Here is a 26514-nt window from a genome sequence, read left to right on the forward strand (position 1 = left end):
AAATTATGTCAGAATGAAGCTTTATTAATCCAGCTGTGGATGAGTGCAACAGAGATATGCATTATTCCTGCACTGATCCATTAATTATGGAAGTGGGCAATTTGTGTTGTGCATCAGAAAGCAGGGCTTTATTATAACCCAGAGGTGGATGGAGAAAATTAAGCCTGACTAATATCTGAGCTACAACCTCCCTGAATTAGGACAGGGCTTAGTAATTGAAAACTTTGGCAGAGTCAAATTACTTTAGACTGGGAAGGTGGGCCCTGGGTTACCAAGGGTCCATCTCAGACAGCTGGAAGCCCTCAGAGCAGTGAGAAGATGTGACTCCTGAGCCATGCAACATGTGGCTCACTCTGAAGCTTTAAGGACAGGCCATGAAGGAAATGAGATTCATCCAACCTGACTGCCAAACCACCCTGTAGAAGGATGGAAGAGTGCTGAGCTGACCCCTTGGAAACCAGCTCAGCTGGAACACTGCTGAACCCGACTGCAGGGCACAACTGCTGTACTGGCTCACAACAGGACTTCTCAGCACTTGCACATCTAACTTACTGCCTAAAGATGCTGAAAACGAGCAGCACAGTTACCTGAGGATATACATGTATGGCACTTGGAAATGTAATTCTTTCTGCTGAGTCACTGTACTAACTGAACCACAAAAATCTGTGAAAAAAGCCACCCCACATACATATACACAGAGAGCACCCACGTGGCCTCTTAAATTAGGGCAAATTTAAGTTACTTACTAGTCAGAAAGTATTTACTCATTTTGCAAATACTAACCAAAAAAGTACTGTCCAATACTAGTAGCTATTTTCTCATATAACTTTATGACTTCACATTAAACTAAGGTGTTAATCATGATTATTGACATCATGATTAATGACATTGGCAATGACCCACGTTGCCATCTCACTACATATTGCATTCTGTGCTCAAATTTAAGAATTTATTTTTAAATGAGCTGGAGACTGAGAATCCACTTTCTTTATATGCAGTATCCACTTGGTAGCTGAGACATTCTGACTGAAATCTGAATGTTGGACATTCTAAACTTGCTCCCATCATTGCCATGTCCAATACCTTGATTAACTCTAAATGAGAGCCTGGGCAACAGTAGGATAACCTTGGTGGGACACCATCCTTGCCTGAAGGTAACTCAGGCAATCTTCAGAAACCACAGTGCCTTCCTGCAGTAGTGGTAATACTGTTTTGCTTATTAAATTAATATTATTTTGCTTACGAAAAACTTACATAAAACAACAGAGCACACTTTTACAAAATAAACTGATTTTGTGGCATCATTTGTATATTCATTTTCAGAACATCTAATTTGTCTGACATAATAACTGCCAGAACTGATGGAATGGTGAAACTGCCTGTCTTAAATATCCCTGAAAACTCAGCCTGAAGGCTGACTGATGAGATTTAGCAATATGCCTAAGGAATGGAGCAGGAGAAGAGGAGGCTCTGCTGCCAGCTCCTGTACAAGGGGATATTCCCTGTGGGAGCAGATGAGCTCCTGAATGGGATTTAAGTGTGGGCAGAGATCAAGATCACCTTCCCTAGCTGCCTGTGCCAACCCTTCCTGACCCCTTCTCAGGAAGATCTGGCTGCTCTACAGAGACGTGGCAGCAAATCTACTTCAAATTTTCAGGACAAAATGCTACTCTGGCCTGGGATCCAGTAAGTTTTCTGATTTTGCAGGTTTCCCAATTTCTTAACAGCTGAAAAATCTTTTATCAATGTTTTTAGGGTTTTTAAACATCACACGCAGCATACGAAGCCTTTCTGTGTCAACATTTGTAGAGCTACAGGAGAGTTTATTTCTTCTTTCTTTCCCTCAAAAATATACTTAAAACCCCAATCATCTTCTGAAATAAAGATTATTAAGTTTCTAGAAATTACTACTATGAATTCCTCTTTGTTCCTTAGTTTACTGGTTGGTTTTAGTAAATGCAGGTCACTGACAGGGAAATCTTAAGGCATTATTTAAGCAAACATACTCCAAACCCATGGTCCTGAGAGAAGCATCCCAGATTTCTATCATGGCAAAGATGGCAATTGGAAAAACTAAGAAAACTGCAATAAAAAAAAATAAAATAAATACAGCACTAAGCTTTCAGGTCCAGAGACAACTTTCAGTAGTGAAGAAAAAGGAATTAACTTGATCCAACCTCCTTAATAACCAGATGTTTGCAATCATCAAAAATACATCTTTTAGCCGAAACGATTTCTCCGTTCCACAGCGTTCCCCGTTTCTGAGAGCATCTACATAACAACATGTGACATCTGAAATGCTGGAGGCCACCAACCATGGCAGTGCAAATTACAGTCATTTTTCAACACCCTGGGCGAGGTGCAGCCCGGGCCTGGTGTCGGCGGTGAGCCACGACCCCCACGCGCCAAAAAAACCCAAAAATAAAAGTGTGTGGCCTTGTGAAACCCATGCTAAAGGTGTGGAAAAGTGAGCTCCATGCTAAAGGTGTGGAAAAGTGAGCTCCTTACCCGCCGTAGGCTGGAATAGGAGGAGGGGGAGCTGCTGCACGAAACGTGTTGTACACCGTGCGACCTCGGCCTCGTAGGTGGGCACCTCTGTAAGCGGCAGCTGCGGTGGCAGCAGGGTAGGGAAATCCTGGCACTGCAGGGGGAAAAAACAGGGATTAACAGGCAACATTCAGGTCCAGTGTTCTGAAACAAGCAGTATGTTTATGCTTATTACCTGTAACTGGACGAGGGAGTCACCAAATAAGTAAATTATTAGTCTTTTAGATCGTCTTTATACAGAAAATCTTTGTATGGAAACAGGACAAACTGGGAATTTGGATGCTGTTATCAGAGGTGGTTCTCAGTTTCTTAGAGCACAGCATTAAAAAGAATGTTGGCTGGTTCAGCCAGGAGACTCCTGAGGTCCAAGTTCAGGCTCCAACTTATAAGGTCAGAGACATTTGCATCATAGTATTGGATCTGCCTTCCAAAGTCAGCCCTGTTTTGAGTGAGGGTGAGACATCAGACATTTAGGTGACCTCGAGTCATCTACATTATCCAGTGATTTTGGCAACTGAACAGAGCTTTGCTTTTGTTCAAGAGCTGATTATTAACTGGGTCTTAACTGTGTAACCATGGAAAGAAAGAGTTTTCTCTCTCTTTTCTGTTTTTTTTTGGGTTGTACCACATTCATAACAGTACCTTTCATTCCTTCAAAGGCAAGAGTTGCATAGTTTAGAAATATCTGCCTGAATCCAGATAATATTCAGACCAAATAGAAGCAATTTAGGCAAATAATGAAATTAACCCAGGCATTTTTATATTGTCATTGCAACTAAGCGTAAACATTAATTACTATTCCATGTGAGACTTAAAATATTTTAATCAGAAATTGAAGAGTAATACAGTATTACTTACAGGTTTGTTTTTTTTTTTCTGTAAAATGTCTGTAAAACTGTACTCTTAATAAACTTTTAATTATGAAAAGAAACAAAAATCCAACCCAGCAACCAACCAAACTTTACACTTTTTTTCTCTGCTTTTTTTTTAACCAGACTTCATTATTTCATTTCCCCTGTGTGCATATATTGCTTCTCAATGTTAGAACAGGTATTTCTTGAATGAATTAATCAGTGAGACAAAAAAATCAAATCCAGCTCTGTGGCACTCAGGTTGCATCAGTTGTGCTTCACTATGCTGATTTTTTTTTTTCAGTTTATAAATAAAGAGATAAAAGAAATAAACATTTCTTATCAAAACCCTAATAAGGAGCAAGCAAACGGAAATAATGATGTATGTTTTTCAAATCTGAAAAACAATTATTTCAAACCTCCTTGGTCTTTCATCTGTTTAGGTAATAAATTTTAAAAGAAGCCTTGAATTTGAAAAAGGAAATGAAAAATTCACAACTTGTAGGCCTTGCTGTCTGAACATGTGAAGGCAAATATTGTAATTGTAGTGACTTTCCACTATTGCCTTACTGCTGTGGGGCTTTGCAAGGTCCTTCTCACTGACAAAAAGATTATACAGTAAGTTCTGCAAAGATTTACTTGCCTGTGATACAATATAAACCAACCTTACAGCAATACAAATAAATTAGAACTGTCTTAAAAAGTGCAAATACCATATTTTTATTCCTTTCTGTAATAAGAATGTGTGTCAAAATCAGTAAGATAAACTTGCAGAACTCTATATGCTGTTGATAACTTTGCAAGCAACAGCATTTAAGAAGTGTTAAGTAAATACTAATAGAAAGCATTCTTTTGAGACAAAGCAAATATATATCATATAGATTTAAATGCTGTAAGTACTTTTGCATATTCAATAACACTGAATATTGAACAGTACAAATATAGGAGTTCTAGAGTTATGACCTACTGCTGAAACTATGTAACTTTTGTCCTTTTCCTTTCCATGTATACAGTCCTGTGTAAAAATTAAGACAATATACATAGGAAAATGTAAAAGGTAGTTTTCAGTGGACTGAAGACATAATTACAGCAGAAAGATCTACAAGTCTGTGCTGTGGTTCCTTTGATAGAGTGGACTCTCTGCCTATACAACCAAACAAATAAAAGGTGCAGGGGTCTAATAAATAAAATTTTATAGATGAAAATTAGCAATGCATGAGAAAAACACGAGGGCTGGACCACGTGGTGCCTTGCTCACTTCAGTCCCTTAGAGAATGTGTTTGTGAGTGAGAATTCCTTAAGTAGTTTACAATAGGTGATGCACACAACACATTTAAATGGTCATATTTAAATGCAAGAGACACTGAGGATACACCTCTGTGAAAGTGTGAGCTCTTAATGTGCTCTGTGAGTATTTTTTATCCTTTGAATTCTACCTTTCAATCCAGCTCTGTATTCGTCATGGTCACACCTTGGAAAGAACTATAGGAAGGGCCAACGACCTCAAATCTTTGGCAGTGAATGCTTTCTACAAAGAAATGTCACTGGAAAAGCAGAATGCCCCATCAATGAATGAGCCAAAAATAATATTATGTATAAATATTTATATATTATATATATAAAATTACATTTTTATGAGAAAGAAGGCTTTATCTTATGAAAGAGGAGAAAAAGCAAGAAACAGAGCCAACAGGAAAAGTCTCTTAGCCCCCAGGTGCCTATCAAATCCAAACCCTGGAATAGTGGCTCAGCATTCCTGGGAGATGCTAAGACAGGACAGTGATTTCCACCATTTTCAAAGGATCTGCAACCCAAAGAGGTGTTAGAATGAAAAGCCTGAAGTAACTTAATTGTTTTGCTGCGCTTGCATTGCATTGTTTCCTTCCAACAAAGTCATGGAACATAAAATGTCTAAAGTAAAACAAAGCACTAAAAAAGCTTGTAGAAGCAACTAGTAGAAGGCAGAGCAGGGATTTGCAGTTCTGGCAGGAAGAGGATCAGATGGGATGGAAACTAAACAAGAGAAACACGAGACTAAGAGCAGTATTGCAAGGTCTTATGATCAAGTAAGGTCTAACACTTGAGTTTAAGCACAACAGAATTATATTCATCCCAAAAAACTGATTTGGGTCCATCTGAAAATCAGAGTATCTGAAACATGCCTTTTATTTCCAGGCAGTAACATCAAAGATTAAGATCAGAGGAAAAATAAGCAACAAGTTTTGTCACCCTAGATTTCAGCTCAGAGCAAAAACACTGTGCTAGTTCAGGCCAGCTGAGAAATCAGATGGTCAGGAATATGTAGTAACCACAGAATTTATCTTGCTACCAACTTTTTAATATCCTCACCCCAAAATAACCAGCAGAAGTGGCACCATTAGAACACAACTGAAGAATGGACTTCATAAAAACAGTTTTATGAAAAGAGCTGTCCCATCAGGAAGCATTAAATGCTATTAACCAGTCCCAAAAGTAATGAATATACTAGCCAGGAGGGGGAAAGATTTTAATGACTTACAGTTTGTAGGTCAACCTTCCTTAGAGCCTGAGTGCCAAAGTGCTGCAACTCAGTCAGTGAAAATGCTGTTATAATGGGGTTGAAAATGTGTTTGACTCTCAGCAGGGAAGCATCTGAGCCCACTTCTAAGCAAAAGTGACTTAAAATCATCAAAGTAATTTGATGACTGGAATCCTTCTGATCTGTGACACACAAAAGGCAGATTTCTCCAAATATACATTGATGATATGAGGTGATAACATGAGGTTAAAACAAAAAAAAGACTTTTCTAAGGACAGCATGTGGTCAAATATCAAGCCATAGAGACAACTTATAATTTCATCTAATAGCCCCTCAGTTCTATAATTATTCATTCAGCTATTCAAATATGAATGAGACTACAAGAGCAACCACAGAAATTCAGTTCCTACAGTTGAACTGCACTTTTACTTTTTCAAATTAAAAAATTAGAGTACAAGCAATATGCTGTGGAAGTGCTTGGCTTTGCTTCATATAATTATCCAAAAGCATACAAATCATCTTCTTCTACAGCCTAAATGATTTTTTTAAGAAACATTATGCTGGTGAGATTTCTTCTTTAAACTTATTTGTTCTATTTTTATACTTGAAAGGATAAAATTTTAAAATGTATTATTACAATGAATATTGGGTTCTCTCTTCCTAAACTTCGTAAACTTGGAAACATTGTCAGGACACCTCCTCCACTGAACTTCAGCTTAGATCTCAAACATGAAATCAGGTCAGCAAATTAAAAAGCCTCTGGAATTAAAAGGATTCTTGTTAGTATATCAGTAAAATTTAGGTAACTAACAATTTTATACAAAAAGCAAATATGAGCATGAGGAAGACAAACTTAATCTTTGTGTTCACAGATGAAATTTAATCAAATCTTAATTTGTCCCAGAAGATGTAATAGAAGCATTTGTTTTACTAATTTTGTATTAAATGAATATGACAGGGAGGTGCACTTTCTAGGCACCACATCTCACCACAGGCCTGGGAAAACAAAGACTAGAGGAACAATGACAGAGCTCAAGTTCCCAAAAACAGGGATATAACCTGGCAAAAAATACTTAAGGGTTATACACTGTGTATTAAAGTTTTAAAGCTCTGGGATAGATGAAAGAGCAGCAGATGCAAAAAACAACAGGGGGCAGATTTTGTATCAAAGCCATAAAAATATACAGCCATTTTAATGGGCAATTATTCTTCCCATTTGTGCTGTGGTTGGAATTTGTATGAGAGTGCCATATGCCCCCAGAAAGGTGTGCCATCAAAATGGATGAACAAATCTACCTCTCATCACTCCTCATCTCTCCTCCTTTGCACAAACTAGCAGGTCATCTCCCATCAAGAGTCTGCAAATGCTTTATGGTGAAGAATTTTAATGTTACATCATGTTTGCACCAGTTTATAGCTAATTTACTGCAGCACAGTTTAACTGCTACAAAGGCAGGGAGACACATTTACATTATTCCCAGAGTTCAGGAGGACCCCTGTCGAGGAAGAACAATAAATTAAAACCAAAGAGATATAATGGGTAACATGCTGAGAAAAGCTAAGCAGAATAATCTATATGATGTTATCTGAGATTTCAGGAAGAGAATCAGCAGTTTAGCCCCATGTATGCTGTGTTTTCCCTTCACTGTAATAGTAATAAGTATTATTAAGTGGCATTCTTTAAAAGAATTATAAACACTGTGTTAAAGAGGATGTGTGCATTTAAATACACAGACCAAAGTACACTGCAAGCAAAATGTAAGCTGTGTTACTACAGATTTTAACATAAAAAGGCATTTAAATTATATATATTTATATACACACACATAATTAAAATTTCAGGGTAAAAAAAACACCTTTAGAAAGTTCAGAGTGTTTAAAATTAGCAGGTTGAACACACAGTTCTTCACCTGTCACTTTTGTGAGATGATTCTCCCTGGGATATAGTTGTGAATTAACTGAATATTGAACACATTTACAACTGGTCACTTCTTTTTCTTTCTTTCACAATCTATTTATTTTTTAAAACATACTTAAAATTATAGAACAATTATTTCCTTACTATTGGAGCAAAATATATGTCAGCATTATACACTGTTGTTTAGGAATTAATAAATCCGTATTTTGGAGAAACCCTTACTTATAGGGGACACTCATTTGAAATGCATTAAAAAGGAAAACAAAAATCTCTAATTAATGTACAAGTCTAATCACCATTCTCCACATGGAAGAGTAATTTTTCACTGTTCATTTGCTCAGTGTAATCTCAAAACTGACATAACAGAAAAGCAATGGCCTATAAATCTGCTCTCATTTGTTTCTTTAATATTCATATTCCATTGAACTACAGCTGCTTGTTGCTGCAGTCTATTACAACATGCAAAACTGTCGATAAAAATATTATGAAAGGCAAGATGTGTTTCTTCATGGCTCTGTGTGCCATTAATTTGGAAAAAAAATAACAACAAATGGCTCCTGGATTGTCCCTTAGTTAGCTGCACGCTGGGCGATTAGTGATTAATTACCTTGCTGCTAATTGACATGGCACAAGGAAATCGACACAGCCCTGATTAATTAACTTTTTTATGCAAGACAGTTACTTACAAAACACTGCACACTGTAATTGAATCCCTTTACACAACACTACTGCATTAAGTTTCTCTTCCAATCCAAATTACCACCAAATTTCACATCAATTTGGTGAAACTTTTTAAACATGCCAATATTTCTAGAAATGTTTTTAACTATTTCAGTCTCATATACGTAAAAAACCAGATTTTTAGTTTTTTCCACACCAAATCACCAACATAACCAAATGCACTCGAAAAAGGTACATTAAATATTTCACCAAAAAGCAACCTATTTAATGTGCTTATTCTTATGTTAAATTATAGGAAGACAATTTAATCAAACAAAACTTTCCATTTTGTTGTCCTTAGTTTAAAGTTGTTTTCAGATCTAATTGATCCATTATTTCAATAATGACTTGCATATACTGACTTCACACTTACTTTTCTCTGTAATTATTTTAAGTACATATGGAATTACTCTTTTTCTCTGCCTTCCTTTGTTTCAACTCTTCTCCTGTACCAATAAACGATCCACTGTTGGTTTCTATGTATATTGAAACTATTATATGCCATTAACTTATAACTTTCACCCTTCTTTTATTGGGCTGTATATGCAGCCACCTGAATCCCTCAGGCATCAGGGGATTTCTAATAACAAGCAACAAGAAGTGGAGGATGAGGAAGGATACAAAGGAACAGCTAAGATGGCTGAGATTTTTTGCTAAATCAATATTACACCAACTAACAACTTCAAATCAAAAAAATGCTCTAACTGGTGGTGAAATTACTTATGGTGTACTTAATATCAAAATTAGAGTACTGCATAGCTGAAATCACAAATAGTTGAGGTACAAAGAACAGAAGACTTTTCACAAAAGAAATTCCTAACAAACAAGAAAAAGTTCAGTAGATAAAAACAAAGCACAGAGGCCATAAGGGAAAGGAAACAGTAGGAATCAGAGAAAACACATTTGATCTTAAATTAAAGAACAATCTTCAAATATAGATGATCAAAGTGATCAATATCTTGTCTCCTCTTCCTGGTTGTTGGACATGTACAAGTTCCAAGCAAATGGAAAAAAAAAATCCCCTGTGCTAAACATCATTTCTGAGATAAAGGGAAAAGGCCAGGGTTGTGGAAAGCTGGATAAAGGGTAGCACTCCTATAAAGAGATGACAAAATTTAGTGATTTGAATGTTTATGCAAGTCAATTATATAGTGACAAGAAATACTGTTTAGATGACACAAGGATTTCTAAAATTCAACAGAATTATTAAACTGTAAAGAAAGGATTGTCAGAAAGCTGTTGTGTTGGGAACAATTTAGGCAGGAAGTAATAGAGGAAAGACCCAGCTGTTAACCTAATCCAAGCCATAATGGAAAAGACTGTCAAAACAAAGAATTGCACCTGCAAAGTCATATAGATACTAAAAATGTTAATTCCTCAAAAGTACTTACTAGCTGTGAAATTCAGGTTGAATTTTGCTGTACACAGCATGGTTCTGAGAGCCATGATTCAACAACAACCATCACAAAATACAGGAAGAGTGACAATAAAGTACATCTTTATTTGAAACCAAAACTTACAGGTTAAGCTTGATATCTGACAGACAGAATGATTTCAGATTTACAGTCAGCTGTGTGTGCCTAGCACTAAAAATCAGTAACACAGCACCCAGAAAGCAGAGCTAAGGAAACATCAGAACCCTGGACCTAGGGCTCTGCACAAAGGGTCTGATGTGCAGTTACATTGTACATCTTCATGCAAAATAATTCTAAATGTAATTCTCACTATTTAGCTGCATACTGAAAGGAGTAAGCCCAAAAAAATCTCACTGTCCTAACTCATTGATTAGTCTCAAGTAATGCCAGTGGCCAAGTGCCAAATCTCCATCAACAGAAAAACACCAAGTTAAGACCCCTGAGTTGCCCAGCTGTCCTTGGCCACACATCATTTTTATTACCTGAACTAAAGGACAGAGATGCTCCCCTCACAATTTACTGTTGAAAATGTTATGCCCATCTTTCCAGTCATCTCCTACTACCCAGATGTAGGATTGTGTATAGGTGGGGAAAAAAAAAATCAGTGACACACAATTCAGGACGTGTCTGTTTACAAAGCTCTTTAAGCCTGCTAGTTCAGACACACCATCACTAAACAGATTAACAGAAGAATGAGTGCAAACAGCAAGGCCCTGAACAACAGATTTGTGGGAGTGAAATGAAACCCACATTTATACATTTTTTGATAACTACAATGTATCTTATTGATGCCTTAATAGTCTCCATTTAAAATACAGACAGACAGAAGGTAAAATGAGAGTCTTCTTGAAAATAGTTACAGAAAAGACAATATATGGTGATACAGAACACCAAAAATGCTGTAACAAGAATTTCAGGTGGTGCTACCAAAAGAACTCAAAGAGGTTCACTACAGCTAAAAATAGGTTGATACTTAAACCAAGAATATAACATAATTAATATGAATACAGTTTTACTCAATTGTGTTAGTTTTTTACTATCTTTATAACTATTTGACTTGGAAGTCAGTGGAGTTATCCTGCATCCACAGTAGTGTAACTGTTCCAAGCAAGGTCCAACACATTGGGCAAAAATAATGTTTCAAAACCTTCTAAAGACAGTTCAAAAGAGATGACATCAACATTTGTCCCTGGAAGTGATGATTTTTCAGTCTTTGACACTTCTATACATGAGGGGAAAAAATCATGGAAAGTGACTCCCTTCCTGTTTACTACTGCCATCTTCTTTATTTAAACTTTCAATTAAACCCACTGTATTTAACATACAAACAGGAAGGCCACTTTGCACATTTTTCATGGTTGCTACAAGGTGATTCCCTTCACTTCATAAATAAAGGTAATTAATTAATTCAGGAAGCACATTAAAAGATAGTTTGACTCCCAAATGTTCAGTAATAAGATTTTTTTGTGGCCTGGAAACTCTATGTGTGATTGCCCTGTTCGAATGGGTAGACACTTCCCTTTGGGCAGGATTTTTGCACCCTCATTTATGAACCACAGTCCTACAAAAGGTTAAGTTGGCTCAATCACAGGTTCCTTTGCAGGGGTGCTCGACCTGTTCCCTACGAAGCAATAAAAAAGCAGACAAACCCACCAACGTGTAAACACAATCTACTAATACATATTTTATTAGTGATGAAGTGATCTGCCATTCCAATTTAGCCTAAGAGAGAACACACCAATTAAAAATTTAGTTCGCAGAACCTTTTTACATTAAATTCAGAAATACTGTAGCACTGGCAAATTATTTATACCACATGAATACTCGTTTTTTAAACTGTTCCTGACCCAGATTCTAATTCTAAATGGCAAGCCTGCTAAACAGGCTCTCCTTTACCAACAACAGTAAAATTGCAACATATAAATTAAGAAAAAAAAGTAATGATAAAATCAGAACAAATGAATCATTGATGTCATAACGATATTTGACCATTTGGACTGAATGTGGTCAATCATGTCTTGCATACAAAATCCAGAGAAGGGTATTCCAAAGGTCAGGAGCACCCACACTGCAGCTGCTTGGAGTCTCAGGATAACACTATCAGAAAACTACCATCATTACAATATAATTTTCAGGTAATTACATGTGTGCAACAGATTAAACCTGACAAAAATCAACTGAATCAAGGTTTCTAAACCCAATGCTTCCACTAATGATTTGGCTCAGAAGCTCACTTTGGAAAATTTCTATTTTTCCCTGTGTAATCTTCTCGGTATTGAAAACATCCCAGAACATAATAGAAATGTCCAAGGTCTTCCTTCAATCCATTAGTAATGCCAGAGAAATTAAAACCTGGAATGTCTTCGCTGAAACAAGAGACATGAAAACAGCTTCATGAAGCATTTTTTAGGGAGTTTACTAACATTCCTAAGCCAAGTAACCTACTTCTAAGCAAAGATATTCAACAGACATATTGCACAGACAGGTTTGATTTAGTTTTTATTTCTGTAACAAAATGAGTCCTCAAAGAGACTAAATCCTACTATTGGATATGATATTTATACTTTGTATTTATGATTTTTCCTTATTTATTCTATAGCTATCAACATGATCCTGAATTAAACAAAACACCCAGGGGAAAAAAAAAATCTTTTTAAAACTAGTACATACGTCTGTTATACTTAAATGCTGATAAATTTTTTACAGAGAACATATATAAAAAGTAAAATTCCCATGTCATGTAATCAATATTCCAAGGTTGTGCCACAGATTTTCCTTCTCTCCTGGCACATAACACATAACTTTGGATCAGTAGTGTTATTTAGGACCATTCCTAATGTCTGCTCTGCAGGAATGAAGCCTCTTTCCCCGATTTGCTCTAAAAGAACTTTAGCATTTAAAACATTTCTTGTCAAAGATATCACGGGGCCGAGGGTTCCCAGGGAATTTTCCCAAAGAGCTGCCTTCCCGCCTTTCAAAACCATCTCATCTTTGCCTTGTTGCTTCCTGGTTGCTCATAAGCCAAAATCCCAGGGCAACATAGTTTATTGTTTTAATATCTGTCTGACGCAAAGCAAAAGGATCCTCTGGTGAGTGCTTATCTGTCATATGTACTTCTGTGAGAGGAATATCAAGACAAATAAGATGTTCCAGGGCATATCATGGGATTATGAGCTTGGCACTGACTGAATTCTGCTTAAAAATAGTTGAAACGATAAATACAAAAAAAAAAAAAAAAATCTATGCTGGTATTTTGAGGCTTGAAGAGCGTCGGGTTTTAAATATTTTAATTGTAAAGTGTGAATAGAAAATGAACACTCGAGTCTATAAATGGGACAAACAAGATGAGAGGAAAAAATGTTCCTAATTTAAACAGTTAAAACAATATAATTCTATTCTAATGGTACAATGGACTGTGAACTTACTTTGTATTAATTAAACTCATTGTAATGGCATTTTCTATATTGAAATGAATAACCAGTGATCTGGAAATTCATTTAGACCATTAGGTTAATTACAGAAACCGATGGAAGTTTTATCAGACAATTACAATTAAAGAACACGAACAATGTGGGACAGATTTATAAGCATTTGTACCACCTCAATCATTTTTGCTGAATTCTAGCACCACTTCTTCCAAAATTTTAATCAATATATCAATTAAAAAATGGGCCATCAACTTCATTTGCCCTTGAGTATGATAGATTAAAATGAATTAATATCGGATTTCTGCATTTTAATATTTTTCTTCTTTTAATTCCATCAGTTGATTGCAGTATGAAAGATTTATTTAGGAGCTGATGAGCATGCTTACTGAAGATGAAACGACTCTAACATTTAGAAAATCTAAGCCAAAACTGACTTCAGTTTAAAATGTACTCACTGAAGTCAAGGCAAAATTCTCTTTTATGGGCCTGCTAAACATTTGAGAAATAGAGGCATTCATCAGCACAACATTCTGAATAAAGGCATGTAGAAACTTAAATTATTTTATCATACCTGTCAGTTAATCAGTCCAGTGACCTGCCCCTTTTAATATATGCTCACAAAAATCCACATACCTGCCAACTCAAGTACCTTTATGCTTACTTGGAGCTAAAACAAAGCCTTAAAGTTTCAAAGTTCTGATTTAGAGAGTAAAAAAACATTTAACTGCCTTTGAACTTCCCTTTAAATTTTGAATTCCATCTCACTCCCATTGCCTTCTGTGGGACCTGGGGGATGCACAGCTGGACATTTCTGAGATGTGATGCACAAATTCAGGCTGGGGTTGCTTCCCTGCACCAGTGCTCAGGCTTGGTGAGCCCAGGAACACTCCTTGGTTAGTCCAGACCACAGAGATTTCCACTGACATCTCCTTTTCCATGCCCGGGCAGAGAAGGGGCAGGGAGGTGATCAAGGCTCTTCACGTGCTGGGAAGACAAGAGACAGCAAACACGACTTGCAAGAAGAGAAGTTTCCACTTTAGGACATTCCAGTGTTGGCACAGATGACCCAGGAACGTTGTGCCACCTCCATCCTTAGAGGGTTCCTGGAGCAGCCTGGTCCTTCCAACCTCAATTACTCTACAGTTCCACAACTTTGTGTCTTCCTTCTTTCCCATACTTTGGTTCTCATGAAATTCTACTTCATTCACACTTTCAGGTACTTCTATATTACAGAAAAATAGGCACAAAGCAGTCTTTAGAAGTCCTTGCAGCAATTTGGATTTGCATTTTTGCTTTTTTTAATCATACATACCCAGCCATGTCACTGTCCTTGGCAGGACAGCCACACAGACATTCAGGGACAGAACCTTTTTCTTCTCTTGCATCTTCCTTTTTCTCATGGATCCTACTCACGTGTGGCTTCAGCGTGGAAAAGTTCCAAAATTATCCTTGATACATTTCTTATTTACCAGGAGATACAAATTTCTCTGGAGTTTTAAAATTCCCTGTGGAAGTCACTAGTTTAAAGAAGTGAGGGCAAGGAGAGACTGTTGGTTATGTGGAGCCAAACTGTTTTATTTACTAAGTTCCAGTGAGATATCACAGGCCTCCAGGAAGCTTCCAGTGAATGCTTACTCACAGGGATTTGGTGTCCTCTAATCATTCCTGGCTGGATATAACTCCTTCCATGACTGTCTGCATTCTGCATTAAGATAATGATGCAGGATTTAGCTGATATCTCTTGTATCAGTCCTATCCTGAAGATGCCAATACCACGGGAATCTCTGGCAGCCAAGGTGAGACCCTGCCTTTGGCTGACTCAGTAAATCAAAGAACCTGTCCCACCCAGGGATGTGAACACATTGCCATGCTGAAACTCTGCCTTCTACATAACAAATTATCTATTCCCAGAATAGATGTGCAAATGAAAAACTGATCCAGGTCCCATCTTCTTCTTCAGCATAAGGGAACAGATGAGGCATGAGAGACTATTGCTACTGATTTGTTCCACTGCTCGCAGAAGAAACAGCTCATTTCTCTCTGTATTATGCGAAGGGCCAGAAGTGATGGAAGGAAGCAGAGCCATGTTTCCATCTCCTGACACATTCAGAGGTGTAACTAATCACTGTACTGGGAAATGTACAGTATGAGACATGAAATATATCCTGGAGAAATATCAGAAGGGAAAGAGCAGCTCTGGGAATTGTGCTCTGCTTTCTGGAGAGCCAACGGGGTAAAAGTGTTCAGAGCCATCAGAGACTACAAGTGACCAGTACAATTAAAAGCCAAAATGTTAAGTGAGAAATAAAGCTAGCCAGAATTAAGAAAAATACATCTCACAACCAAGTTTCAGTCCTTTATGCCTTAAAACTTGGGAGCAAAAGATGAACAGTCAAGTTAGACAGGGACTATCCTCTTCCAAATATCTGAAAATTCCTACATGTCATTAGCATTTAATGAACTTGAAATATCTCAGATAGCTTTAAAATAACCTCAGCAGACTCTTTCCATTCTGTTAAAGCAATTACAAATTTAAAGCCACTTAATTCTCACATTGTAAGCGGTTCTAAAATATCACACAGTTACAATATCAGCAGTAACAGAATAAATGAGTAACAAATTCTTCAGAAATGAAAGCTGCAATATTGTTGTCTACCTGGAATGATAATAGTACAAGTATTGATTTCCTAGACACAAATGTTGACTTATCAGTTATAATTCCAATATTGAAATGTGCATAAAAAATGGAATATAGAAGATCTTTAAAATAATAAAGGAAATGAGACAAAAGTCAACCTTCATTTCTATTCCACTTTTGGTAGAATTTCCTATAGAAATGAAACTATTTTGCATCTTTATTGAAAGTTTTGTAATATGGAGGAATAAAAAACCTAATTACAATCATTAGTAATTGTAGTAATTTCGTGTTATTAGGAGTTGTGACCCTGGGGGGGAAACTGCATTTTGGCAAGATAAAATACTACACATAATAAAAGAAAAATCCTGACTTGCATGCATAGAGATTCAACAAAAGTGTAATAATTTCTTCTGCAAGGGCTACCAGCAATGTCTGTTATGAAACTGTGCATTACACATTGCCCAGTGGGAGGTAGATAGGCAAAGTCTATTTACTTATGTATTTGGCATAATTGAAAACAAACAGGTGTTTGTTAGGATATCATTATTCAAGGAGCATCACTGCAAAATAACATTTTTCACAGGGATTGACTCAGGAGACATAATGGAAACAGTGAAGTACAGAGCTCAGGGAGCTTGCAGCTACTCTCCAGGGATTTGATACTAGTGGGAATACCATGTGATGTAAACAGCAACTCCACAAATAAATGTACCAGTGATGTAATAGGAGCAACAGGGTAAACTTATGAAGGGCTTTTTTTAAAAGTAATTTTCAGAAACTTAAAACAAACACTGCCCCCTCTCCTCCAAAATAAGCTCCCTAACAGCAAGATGAGTGAAATGTTTGGATCATTTTCTGGGAAAACAATTTCAGTCGAAGATTGATATTTTGGTCTAAAAGGAATAGTGCACTAAAAACATGTAAAAAGGTGTTAATTTGAACAATAAGTACTTACTCTGTCTGTTGTTACAAGGATTTAAAAAACCCTATTGCTTGGGAAAGGTGACACAGTACAAAATATTTCTGGGAACATCTGGAGGCAAATGCAGATTTAACTGACAATTTAATTTCTAATTTAAATTACTTGATATACTTTGTTAGTTCACTATGCATTTGTAGACACTAGACTGCTGATTCAAAAGTGGATCCCATACATATCCTGGAAAAGCAGCAGCTCTAAGGATGACACAGATAACATTTGACATAAGAGAATTACATGGCTGTAGAGATGTTCACTATGGAACTCTTTTGTCCTCATTCCTGGTTTTAATTTAAAAAAATAAATTAATTATTTTGGTAGTCTAGATAAGCTCTAAAAGAGTAGAACTGCATTCTAGACTGAATACAACCTTCATAAAGAGCATATCTGATAATGTTAAATCAGACAATGTAAAGCATTTTCTTTCCAGAGCGCTGCTGTGAGCACAGAGCCAGTGCAATTACTGCTCCTGCATTCAGCTACAGCCTTCTTATCTGACCAGGAGCCAGAATGGGCATCACTGGCACCACCAATACAATCTGAAACACTCTCAGAAGAATCAGTTCTGCTTCTGGATTTCAGAGGACACATTTCCACTCCAAAGTTTTGTGTAGAAAAACGGCTGATGGCAGCATCTATCGTTTCAGCTTGTCTCTGCTATTTTTATTAGGGCAGCTTTTTATAACTCAAAATACCCACTTCCATACAGGCTGTTCCTTTTGTTAAAAAAAAAAAAAAAAAAAAAGGCTTCATATGTATTTGCTTCCTGACACAATCAAATGGCTGCATGATAAAAGACCTTTTGTGTATTGTGAGCAGGATGGAAGAAGAAACATAACATCTACACAAAATGCAGAGCGTGCAGCAGTACTGGATTCCAAAAAATGTCACTATTACTGTAGAATTTTTTGACCATTTCTGTAGAACACTGAAATATAGGTAATTTTTTCCTTTTTTTTTTTCAATAAGATATACTTTGAGGATAAAGATGCAACTAAAAAAACACCAAATTATCTCTCGACATTACTCACATATATATATATATATTTATAAATACCACATTTACTTTAACAAAAGTTGTTGGGAAAGTTCACATTTTTCGGGGGCTTAAGTTACGTTAATGTCCTTTTGTCACAAAACAGAACAAAAAACGAGCCATAACACTAGCTTACTTGTGGATGTGTATACTAGTGAACTGGGGGCACTGTACACGGGAGATCCCTCCTGGTTTGCCTGGCACAGCAGCACCCTGCCTACAAGAAAGAGAGAGAGAGTGGTATCTGGTTTTGGAACACTTCAACTAAACCTCAGTTTTTTTATCTCAAAACAGAAATAAAGTCACAACCGGTGAGAAAGTCACAGCAGTGCAGTGAAGCAGGGGAGCTTTTCGTCCTTTGACTTCAAAGCAGAAAGAGCCCCAATAAACATGTACAATTTGACAATGGAAAAACAAAACACAGACATGCTCCAGAATCCCAACCCCCTTGTTATCCCACCATGGGGGAGCTGGTGCCCTCTCTGAACATTCCCAGCACCTCGCCCAGTGCTCTCTCTCCCTCTCAGCCCTGCCTCTGGATATTTTGCTGCCCATGGGAGCATCACCCACACCCACCCACCCCCCCATCCCACCTGAGAGCTGCCTCCTCAGCTCCCTGTTCTGGCTGGAATGAGGCTCCTGGAGCCACCAGCACAGGGTAATCAGCCCACAGCACTGCCATGGACAGACCAGGAATGATCTCTGTGACATCACTTGCATTAACACTGCTGGCAAGTGATGACTAATATATAATACTGGTATATAGTCCAGTATTTTTTTCTCAGAAATACATAAATATAAGCTCATTTCCAGGGAATAAGCGGGATTCAGGACTAAGAACAGAATCAAATAAAAGAAAAAAAAAATAAAAGAAAAAAAATAAAAGTAATAACCAAATCAATTTAAACCAATATTTTTGCAATGCTCATTTTGAACAAATGACACAAGTTTAGGCTTGTTTCCTGTGGGGTTTTCTAATGAACTTAAATAAAATGCCTTAGTCTTTCTTAAAATCATATTTAGCAGTCTTAGCTGAATACAGGTTGAACATTGACCAGAGGTAGAAACAACTGTACTTTCACAAGAGGAAAAAAAACTTCTGCACTTCTGGAATAGAGTCTGTCAGGAAAAGCAGGATATGACACATCTGGTTTTGCAGATATATGCGCATATATCTGTATATACACACATGGAATTATATATACACACCCCCTGACATGCTTCAAGCCGTCAGGATTTGTGAATCACACAATTCAAAGGCATTAAATTTATATGGAGATTTGTGAAACTTCAGTGGTTGTGCATTGGCATACAATGCAGCTCCACAGAGTTCAGTCCAACATGTTTGGAAGGACCAGATTCCTTACAAATGGTAGGCAGGTTTTCCATTGAGTATTACAAGTGCAATTCTCAACTTGCATTCAGTTACCAGAGCAGAGTTCTTTCAAAAAATATTTTTAAAACATTTTCTGCCATTAACCAGTTCTCTGATTATTGCTTGCAACTGTCAGTTGAAGGAGAAATACAGGAAGCACTGAATAAAAATAATTCTTGTCATTTATGCAATTTAGCTAAGACTGTGACCACTGAAAATCTCATTAATTACTATGCTTCTAAACTTCCCAGACAACAGCACACCCTTAAATGACAGAATTTAGAAATGCTTGCTTTTTTCCAGCCATTCACTACTAAAATGAAAGAGAAAACAAGCTAATTTTCCCCTCCCTTAAGACAGCAAATATTTGATTATATCAATATCTATCCCTCTCAACTTTCTAAAAAATCCACAAGTGGAAGCTGTCAAATGAACATGCACCCACTGAGATCCTAATTAAAAGCAGTATTTTCAGACTACCAAATAAACAGGCTCAATCCACACACTCGTTTGACACCAGGAACGTGCACTTTGGAATATTAATGGATGTAACTTTAGAGATGCTTCAAAACTTGGGCTATTGCAGAAGGCTGAAAATGAAAGTGAGCTGAAGACACAGAGGTTCATCCAGCTGAGAGAAACACATCAGGAAAATCAGGTATTTTCATTAGGTTTTAAGAATAGGCAACTATAATGACTTCAAGTATGATTTGTAAATATAGAAATAAAAAAGCTTTTAGAAATCAAAGATGGCAGCTTATGTACATTATTCACCATAAATCCCAGATGACACTTTGCTTGCTCCATGCTCCATAGCTATTTTCCAGTTCTTACATTTTTTCAGATTTCATCTCCACAAATCTCATTTTCCCTACTCTAGTCTTCTAATTTTTAATGAAAGTACTTCAAAACAGATGCTTTTTTCATCTGTGCTACTAGAGTGTATTTAATTTCTTGCATAGAGCCTTCTAATTATATTTTGACAATCTGCCTTCGAATTTGTACATAAAATTAACACTGATAACTAAAACATTATTATTAGATTTTGTCAGAAAAAACATGAACTTTTTTTAATCTACTTTTGTAAGAAAAGATTATTTCTGCTGCATCTAATTTTGGTATTAAAAATATTTAAATTGTGATTAATACAACTGAGGAAAGACTGAATTATTTACAATAAGATCTTGGATAAACCTCAGAACACAGAAACAATCTATAAATTCCCCAATGGAAAAAAATAAAATTCCTCCAGAATACTAAATTCTAGCATGATATAATAATGGGGTTTTTAATGGAATAAAGGTGTTTTTAATATAAAGTTCGTAACATTTCTGTTCAAACTGTTAACAATATCATGGAGCTGATGAAGTTCAGAAAATGTCAGTCAGTTCATCTTTATTTCTCCAATCCCATCTTGTCCCAGCATATTTCAGGCTGATGTTTTCTCCTTAAGAATCAGCTCACACCCCTGCAGAGATCCACCTCTCAGCCCTGCCACTCAGGCTGGGGACAAAACCCCACTTTTCAAGATCAAAGACTATTCCCACTCATCCTTCTCTTCCTCCACTGTTTTCTCCTACAGTTCACAATTAAGAACATGCTGTTTGATTAGGTCCTTTGTTGAAGCACTGTAGTTATTTTGGGAAATAATTACTCTAAAAATATGCAGGGCCGTGGAAAAAAAATAAAAATTATGCAAAGTCATTGATATTTTTAGAATACTTAAAATTCGGTTCCCAGTGGTTTCAAGACATCTGATTAAATGTATTCCCATAATTTTTTCATACTTTCGAAAATAAGTTTTTGTGTACAGTTATTTACATGATTCATATAAACTAATCTACAGAGCATAAGTGGAAGTACCAAATATACAGGTGATGCTGCACAGAGCACTCACTGCCTCAGGCAAGTCACAGCACAAAATTCACTATATTTCTCAAATACTCAGCCAAGTAGTACCCAAGATCAGCAACAGGTGGACTCTCCAGTAAATTATAAAGGATTTTAAACCACTTCTGTTAAAAATAGCTTTTAACTGGACCCGCTGGGTAGCCAGCACTACAGACAGCTTAAAAGAAAAGATCTGGAATTAGTTTAAAAGAATTTACACAGTTAGCAGGAATCTTTCACAGCATCGTTTGTGGAAGTATAAACTGAAATAACATAAATGCATTCCATTAGCCAAAATCAGGCTGCTGATCTAAAATCACCAGTGTTGCAAGGCCTTGGTCATGGGCACAGCTCTCTCCTGTCACAGGAAGCAGGTGAAACTTCTAGAAACCCGTAGTACTGTGATGGTTTAAAGTTTCTATATCATTTTTGAGAACCTGAGCTTACAATTCACCACCTCACCATGGACAGGGCTTTAGTACTTTAGGTCATGAACCAAGAGTTTCCAATTTACTGTTTTTTGGGGGACTCACAAAACAGAAGAGGGCAGAAGTTGCACTGTAGAGCTCCATAACTTACTGGGGGTTTGCCCTGGGACATAAAGTGAGACACAGGGGAAAACTGATTTTCTACTCTCACTCCAGGATTCCTAAAGAACCACACCTTCAAATAAAGCTCTCTGGACAACTCAAAGGTGACAGTGGTGCTGAGTTCTCTGGTGCTGCCACCCCAGCAAAAGGGTAATCACAGGAGCATTTTCAGTGGCAGGAACTCATCAAGCCAACATGCAGAGCTGGTCTTCACTAGGTATTAGTGCACAAGTAGCTAAAATGAGAATTTGTAACATAAGAACCAAGGAACTTACTACATACAAGGAGATTTAGTGATGATTACATTACTTTAATCCATTGTACTCCCAGTTTTCCAGGTAAAGTGGCTGCTTTTTATGCATATTTATTATATTGTGTCACCAAAAGGAGCCTCTTACTGCTTCTCACAACTAAGTACCAGGTCATACACCCTATAATACTATTTACCACAAAAAAATCCAAACAAAACCACAGGAGAAAGTTAATAAAAACTAATGTTATTTGTGTCCCACTTCGACTATATTATTATAAACTGTTATTTTAGGACCCTACTCTAAAAGCTACATTATTTATTAAATTCAGTGATTGTTATTTCATTTTCTCCTTCTCCCAACCCAGCTGGGGAGCCCAATCTTCCTCCTGGGTTAGTTCTGGTCATTCTGATCCCTGTTGTCCTCCATACCTTTTGCAACAAGTATTATTCCTATACATTCCAGGGGCCAATGCATGAAGAAAACTGTAAAGCTGCATCTGTCATGAACAAATAAGGAGATTTGCAAGTGTATCAAAGATCCTCATAAGCAATCCGTGTCTGCTCTTGATTTGCTGTTCTAAGAGTGTAATTTAATATTGGCCTTTTCAGACAGAAATAGCATTATCTTTGTTTTGGTCTGAACTATTGTTCTTTGATGGATTATTTGAAAAACGTGTCACAGAAATGGATCAGAAACACCTAATAAAAAGCTCCTGTTGTACAGTAATAGCTTATGTTAGCTTCTATTGTCCCTTCTGACTAGGGAATTTAAAGAGAGCCTCTATAGCCTCTGTCTTGAATACAGAACAGTTGTTAAGTGCTCTCTTAGCCCTTCATTATCAATAGTTAAACTACACAGCTTTAGTATGCTTTTAAATATGCTGTTAATTCAAAAAAAAGGGCTTTGTGAGGGCCTTCAGTTATTTGGGATCTCTATAAAGGAATAATACTCTTCAGATTTTAACACAACCACTCAGGGATGACTGTGTGTTTCATCCATTATTAACAAGGACTAAAGTAGCATCACCCAAAACCACACACCTCCTTTCTTTCAATATGCTAAAAATACAAATAAAACCTATGTTTAATCCCACCAAAGTTTATATATATATAGCTTCAGTTAAACAAGAGGGTAGGGAGAAGAAACTAAAGTAGTTGATATCTAAAGGTGAGTTCCATAAGTCCAAACCTGTTTTCATCTTGCCTTCTGACAGCAAACCTGAAATACATTCAATTATTGAACAACCTGTGTGTACTTGCTACCAGTAATGAGAATGAGGCTCTGCTCTATACACACACTCAGGTAGTAAGTCCCTGACCCACATATAACCTCACACATAAAAACAGGGGAAAAAAACCCACCGACACACAAAATAATAGGTGGTGAAGGTATTTGTCTCCAAATGTGATCTCTCTATTCAAAAAATCTATTTAAGATGTTAATTTTCCTTCCATCACTTTTCTAAGCACAGTGCAGGTTTCTTTATTATCACCTCTCAGAGTGTCACCTCAATACTCAATGAACTCAGGGAACAGCAATGCATGTTACAACAAATATCATTTGTGAGCCACCATCCCAATTATTCTTTGCTGGTCATATCATTTCCCAGCTCTTGGGAAACACACCTCTCTCCCTTATTGTGAATGTGCAGTATCCAATGTGCTAAGTCATATTCTGGGATTGGAAGGTGTTACTATCATGTAAGTAAAAATCAGACAAGCAACAAAATTTGCAGCTCTAGTGAAAGATAAGTCCCCAAAGTCTCCTTCTCCCCACCTCTTCTCCTCTCTTCATTATATAACTCATCCCACAGTAAAAAGGACCTCTCCTTCTCCAGGACCTGACATATCACACACAACTGGTCAAACTCCTACCAGCAGGATGTACTCTGGTGCCTTAGACCTACAAAGAGCTTGTGGACAGCACAGGAGTTGGGAAGTGGCAAATCCTTTTAAGCCCCGCTCCTCCAACTGCATCCTTTTCCTTCCTCCCGACAGGATGAGTTGCTTTGAAGGTTTACCCACTAAAGATCCACGAGAGATCTATTAAAAGGCTCAAAGATTGTTTTGAGAGGAATAGCTTGGCATTTTTACTGGCAGATTTTGGTTGTGCCACGATACTGCTGGTATGTGGCAAAGCAATGCCAGTTTAAAAACACACACGGTGTGTCTGACTCGTTTGTGTTTTAATTAACATGCCAACCTTACCCTAGACGGGCTCTGTAGCAGGAAAAAATCATGTAATGATGCCCTTCACAAAGTAAAACTGTTGCAATAAACTTTCCTTTCCAAATATAATTCCAAAATTATTTACCAGCCATAGCCATTCCCTGTCTGGAAGCCAGAATGAAACTATGGTATCACACAAACTCAGCTGCTGCTTCTACCAAAAAATGTACCATGTTTAGAGAGTTTGCCTGTGCTTGTAAGTGAAGTTTTATCATTGGCATACAAGTGTAAATCCTTATCCACATATTGTCACCAGAAAAGTCTAAAACTGGAAATGCACCATGTAGTCATGTAAAAACATGGGAGTGGTGGTGTCAGGATTGCCCATAAATGTAACTTTTCTACAAAATATGTTTACTGTAGGATACATCTCTGCATATAAATTGATATTCTGTGATATTCACTGCCATTATTTTGCACTGAGATATGTGTCCCACTGAAATTGTCCAGGATTTTGACAAATCCAGTCTTTATTCCTAATCTTTCCAAGTGCTCCTAGCAGATGCAGTAGGTAGGCAGGTAAATGATGGTTACTCTTGGTTCACTGTAACCTTACTTTTGTTCGTTTGTAACTTTAAGAAACAAACATGAGACAAATCCTGAAGCATAAATACAAACTGAGTTGGTATTATACTGTTCTTGAAATTGGATACTTGAGAATATACAAAACACACTTATGTTCTGCTGATAACTAAAACGGGTCACATTCATACATCTGCCTGTTGAATAAAGATTGCAACAGGAATAGAATCACAGAATAAATGAAACTGGAGCCTTTCTGCCCAAACACAAACACTGCAGTTTCAACATGGCCCTGGAGGGATTACAAGTGGATGTGTTTATGCTTTATCCCCTCATATTGTGTCAAGACACTATTTTCTGTGTAAATTACCTATTTCAGTAAATCTATAAGACAGAGATGCAAATCTAATGCAATTAGATGCAGACATGCAAATTACTAATCCCTCAGTTCTATTTGCTTATACCAGTGAATGTTGGTTTTGGCTTATAAACAAAATTCTATTCTGAATGACAAGCTAAGAATATAAAAGAGCAAAAATTGAATCATCATGCATAATCCTGGCTTTAGCTAGTTTATTTCTTTCCTAGACCAGTCATATTTCAGAATTTCAGGAGCATGAAAAACCATTAAAAAATGGTAATGCAATGTTCCCAAACTTTCCAAAACATTCACTTTCATTAGAAGCAGTTCTATGCTTGGAAATTTCCAAAGAAAATCTGAAAGAACCAAACTGACAGAGCTTGTAAAGCACAGCCCCATCTCAGCTAGATCCATAAATGACTGAATGAAAACCTCTGTATTCTGAAATTTACTCTCAGTAAGTATTATGAAATGCAATTGCAATGCAAATATATGGGGTTTCTCCATCCAATGCCCAAAATGGGAAAAAAATGCATGAGATGGAACAGAAAACACCAGCTATATGTTTGGAATACAATTAACCATAATCTTAAGCTGCTTTAGCATTAATTGACAGATGTAATCAAGGTTTAACACACAGCAGAGTTGTTTTCCATCCCACTTAAGGGTATTAACTTTACATTTCATATATTACTTTACTATTTTGCATTTCAGAATAGTTTGTCTGCCTGACTGTCCATCCTAACGCGTGGATCTTCCTAACTTTGTTATTCTTCTAATCAGAGGAATTTATTCCTCTGCATAACTGCTATTAACTTATCTAGCATTGCAAATATCCCACCCAGTTCTGAACAAACAAGTGTTTTAGTGATAACCTTGTAGTTTGTCTTAAATTTTCCTTTGAGAGATTCCTAAGCCACTGCTTTTTACATAAACCCATGGCTGATACTTGGATTGCAATCTCAATTTAATCTATTAGACACCTATGACACATCTTACAGCCTTGACCTCAGGTCCAGGCCGTGCCCACCCAGACTCACCTGTGTTGGTAAATAATTGGGAGACAGGAACAGCAGCTCTAGAACAGCTGGGTTTATATCCAGACTCTAAACCTACATGACACACAGTCTGGAGAGGCTGTCATCTTACCTAATTTGTTTTTGGGTCTGTCACTAATCAGGAAACCATAGAACATCTTTTCACCTAGCACCAGAATGATGTTTAAATCAGAGAAGTCCAAGTAT

General features: G+C 37.0%; 1 protein-coding gene across 20 annotated transcripts in view; it reads right to left on the minus strand.

Annotated features, from left to right (window-relative positions):
- The window catches only part of RBFOX1 (RNA binding fox-1 homolog 1), a 1012766-nt gene that overhangs the window by 47445 nt on the left and 938807 nt on the right, over positions 1-26514 (minus strand). For 17 of the 20 annotated variants that reach the window (XM_018067476.1, XM_018067483.1, XM_018067485.1 and 14 more), the window contains 2 exons: positions 18187-18267; positions 2509-2641 (listed from right to left, as the gene is read on the minus strand). In XM_018067476.1, coding sequence (XP_017922965.1) covers positions 2509-2641; positions 18187-18267 — 214 coding nt within the window. The remainder of the gene's footprint in view (positions 1-2508; positions 2642-18186; positions 18268-26514) is intronic. The other 3 variants (XM_018067484.1, XM_018067479.1, XM_008926273.2) reach the window with 1 other exon arrangement.

The sequence above is a fragment of the Manacus vitellinus genome, unplaced genomic scaffold (genome assembly GCF_001715985.3).
Source record: "Manacus vitellinus isolate BGI_N305 unplaced genomic scaffold, ASM171598v3 scaffold_12_pilon, whole genome shotgun sequence".
NCBI lineage: Eukaryota > Metazoa > Chordata > Aves > Passeriformes > Pipridae > Manacus > Manacus vitellinus.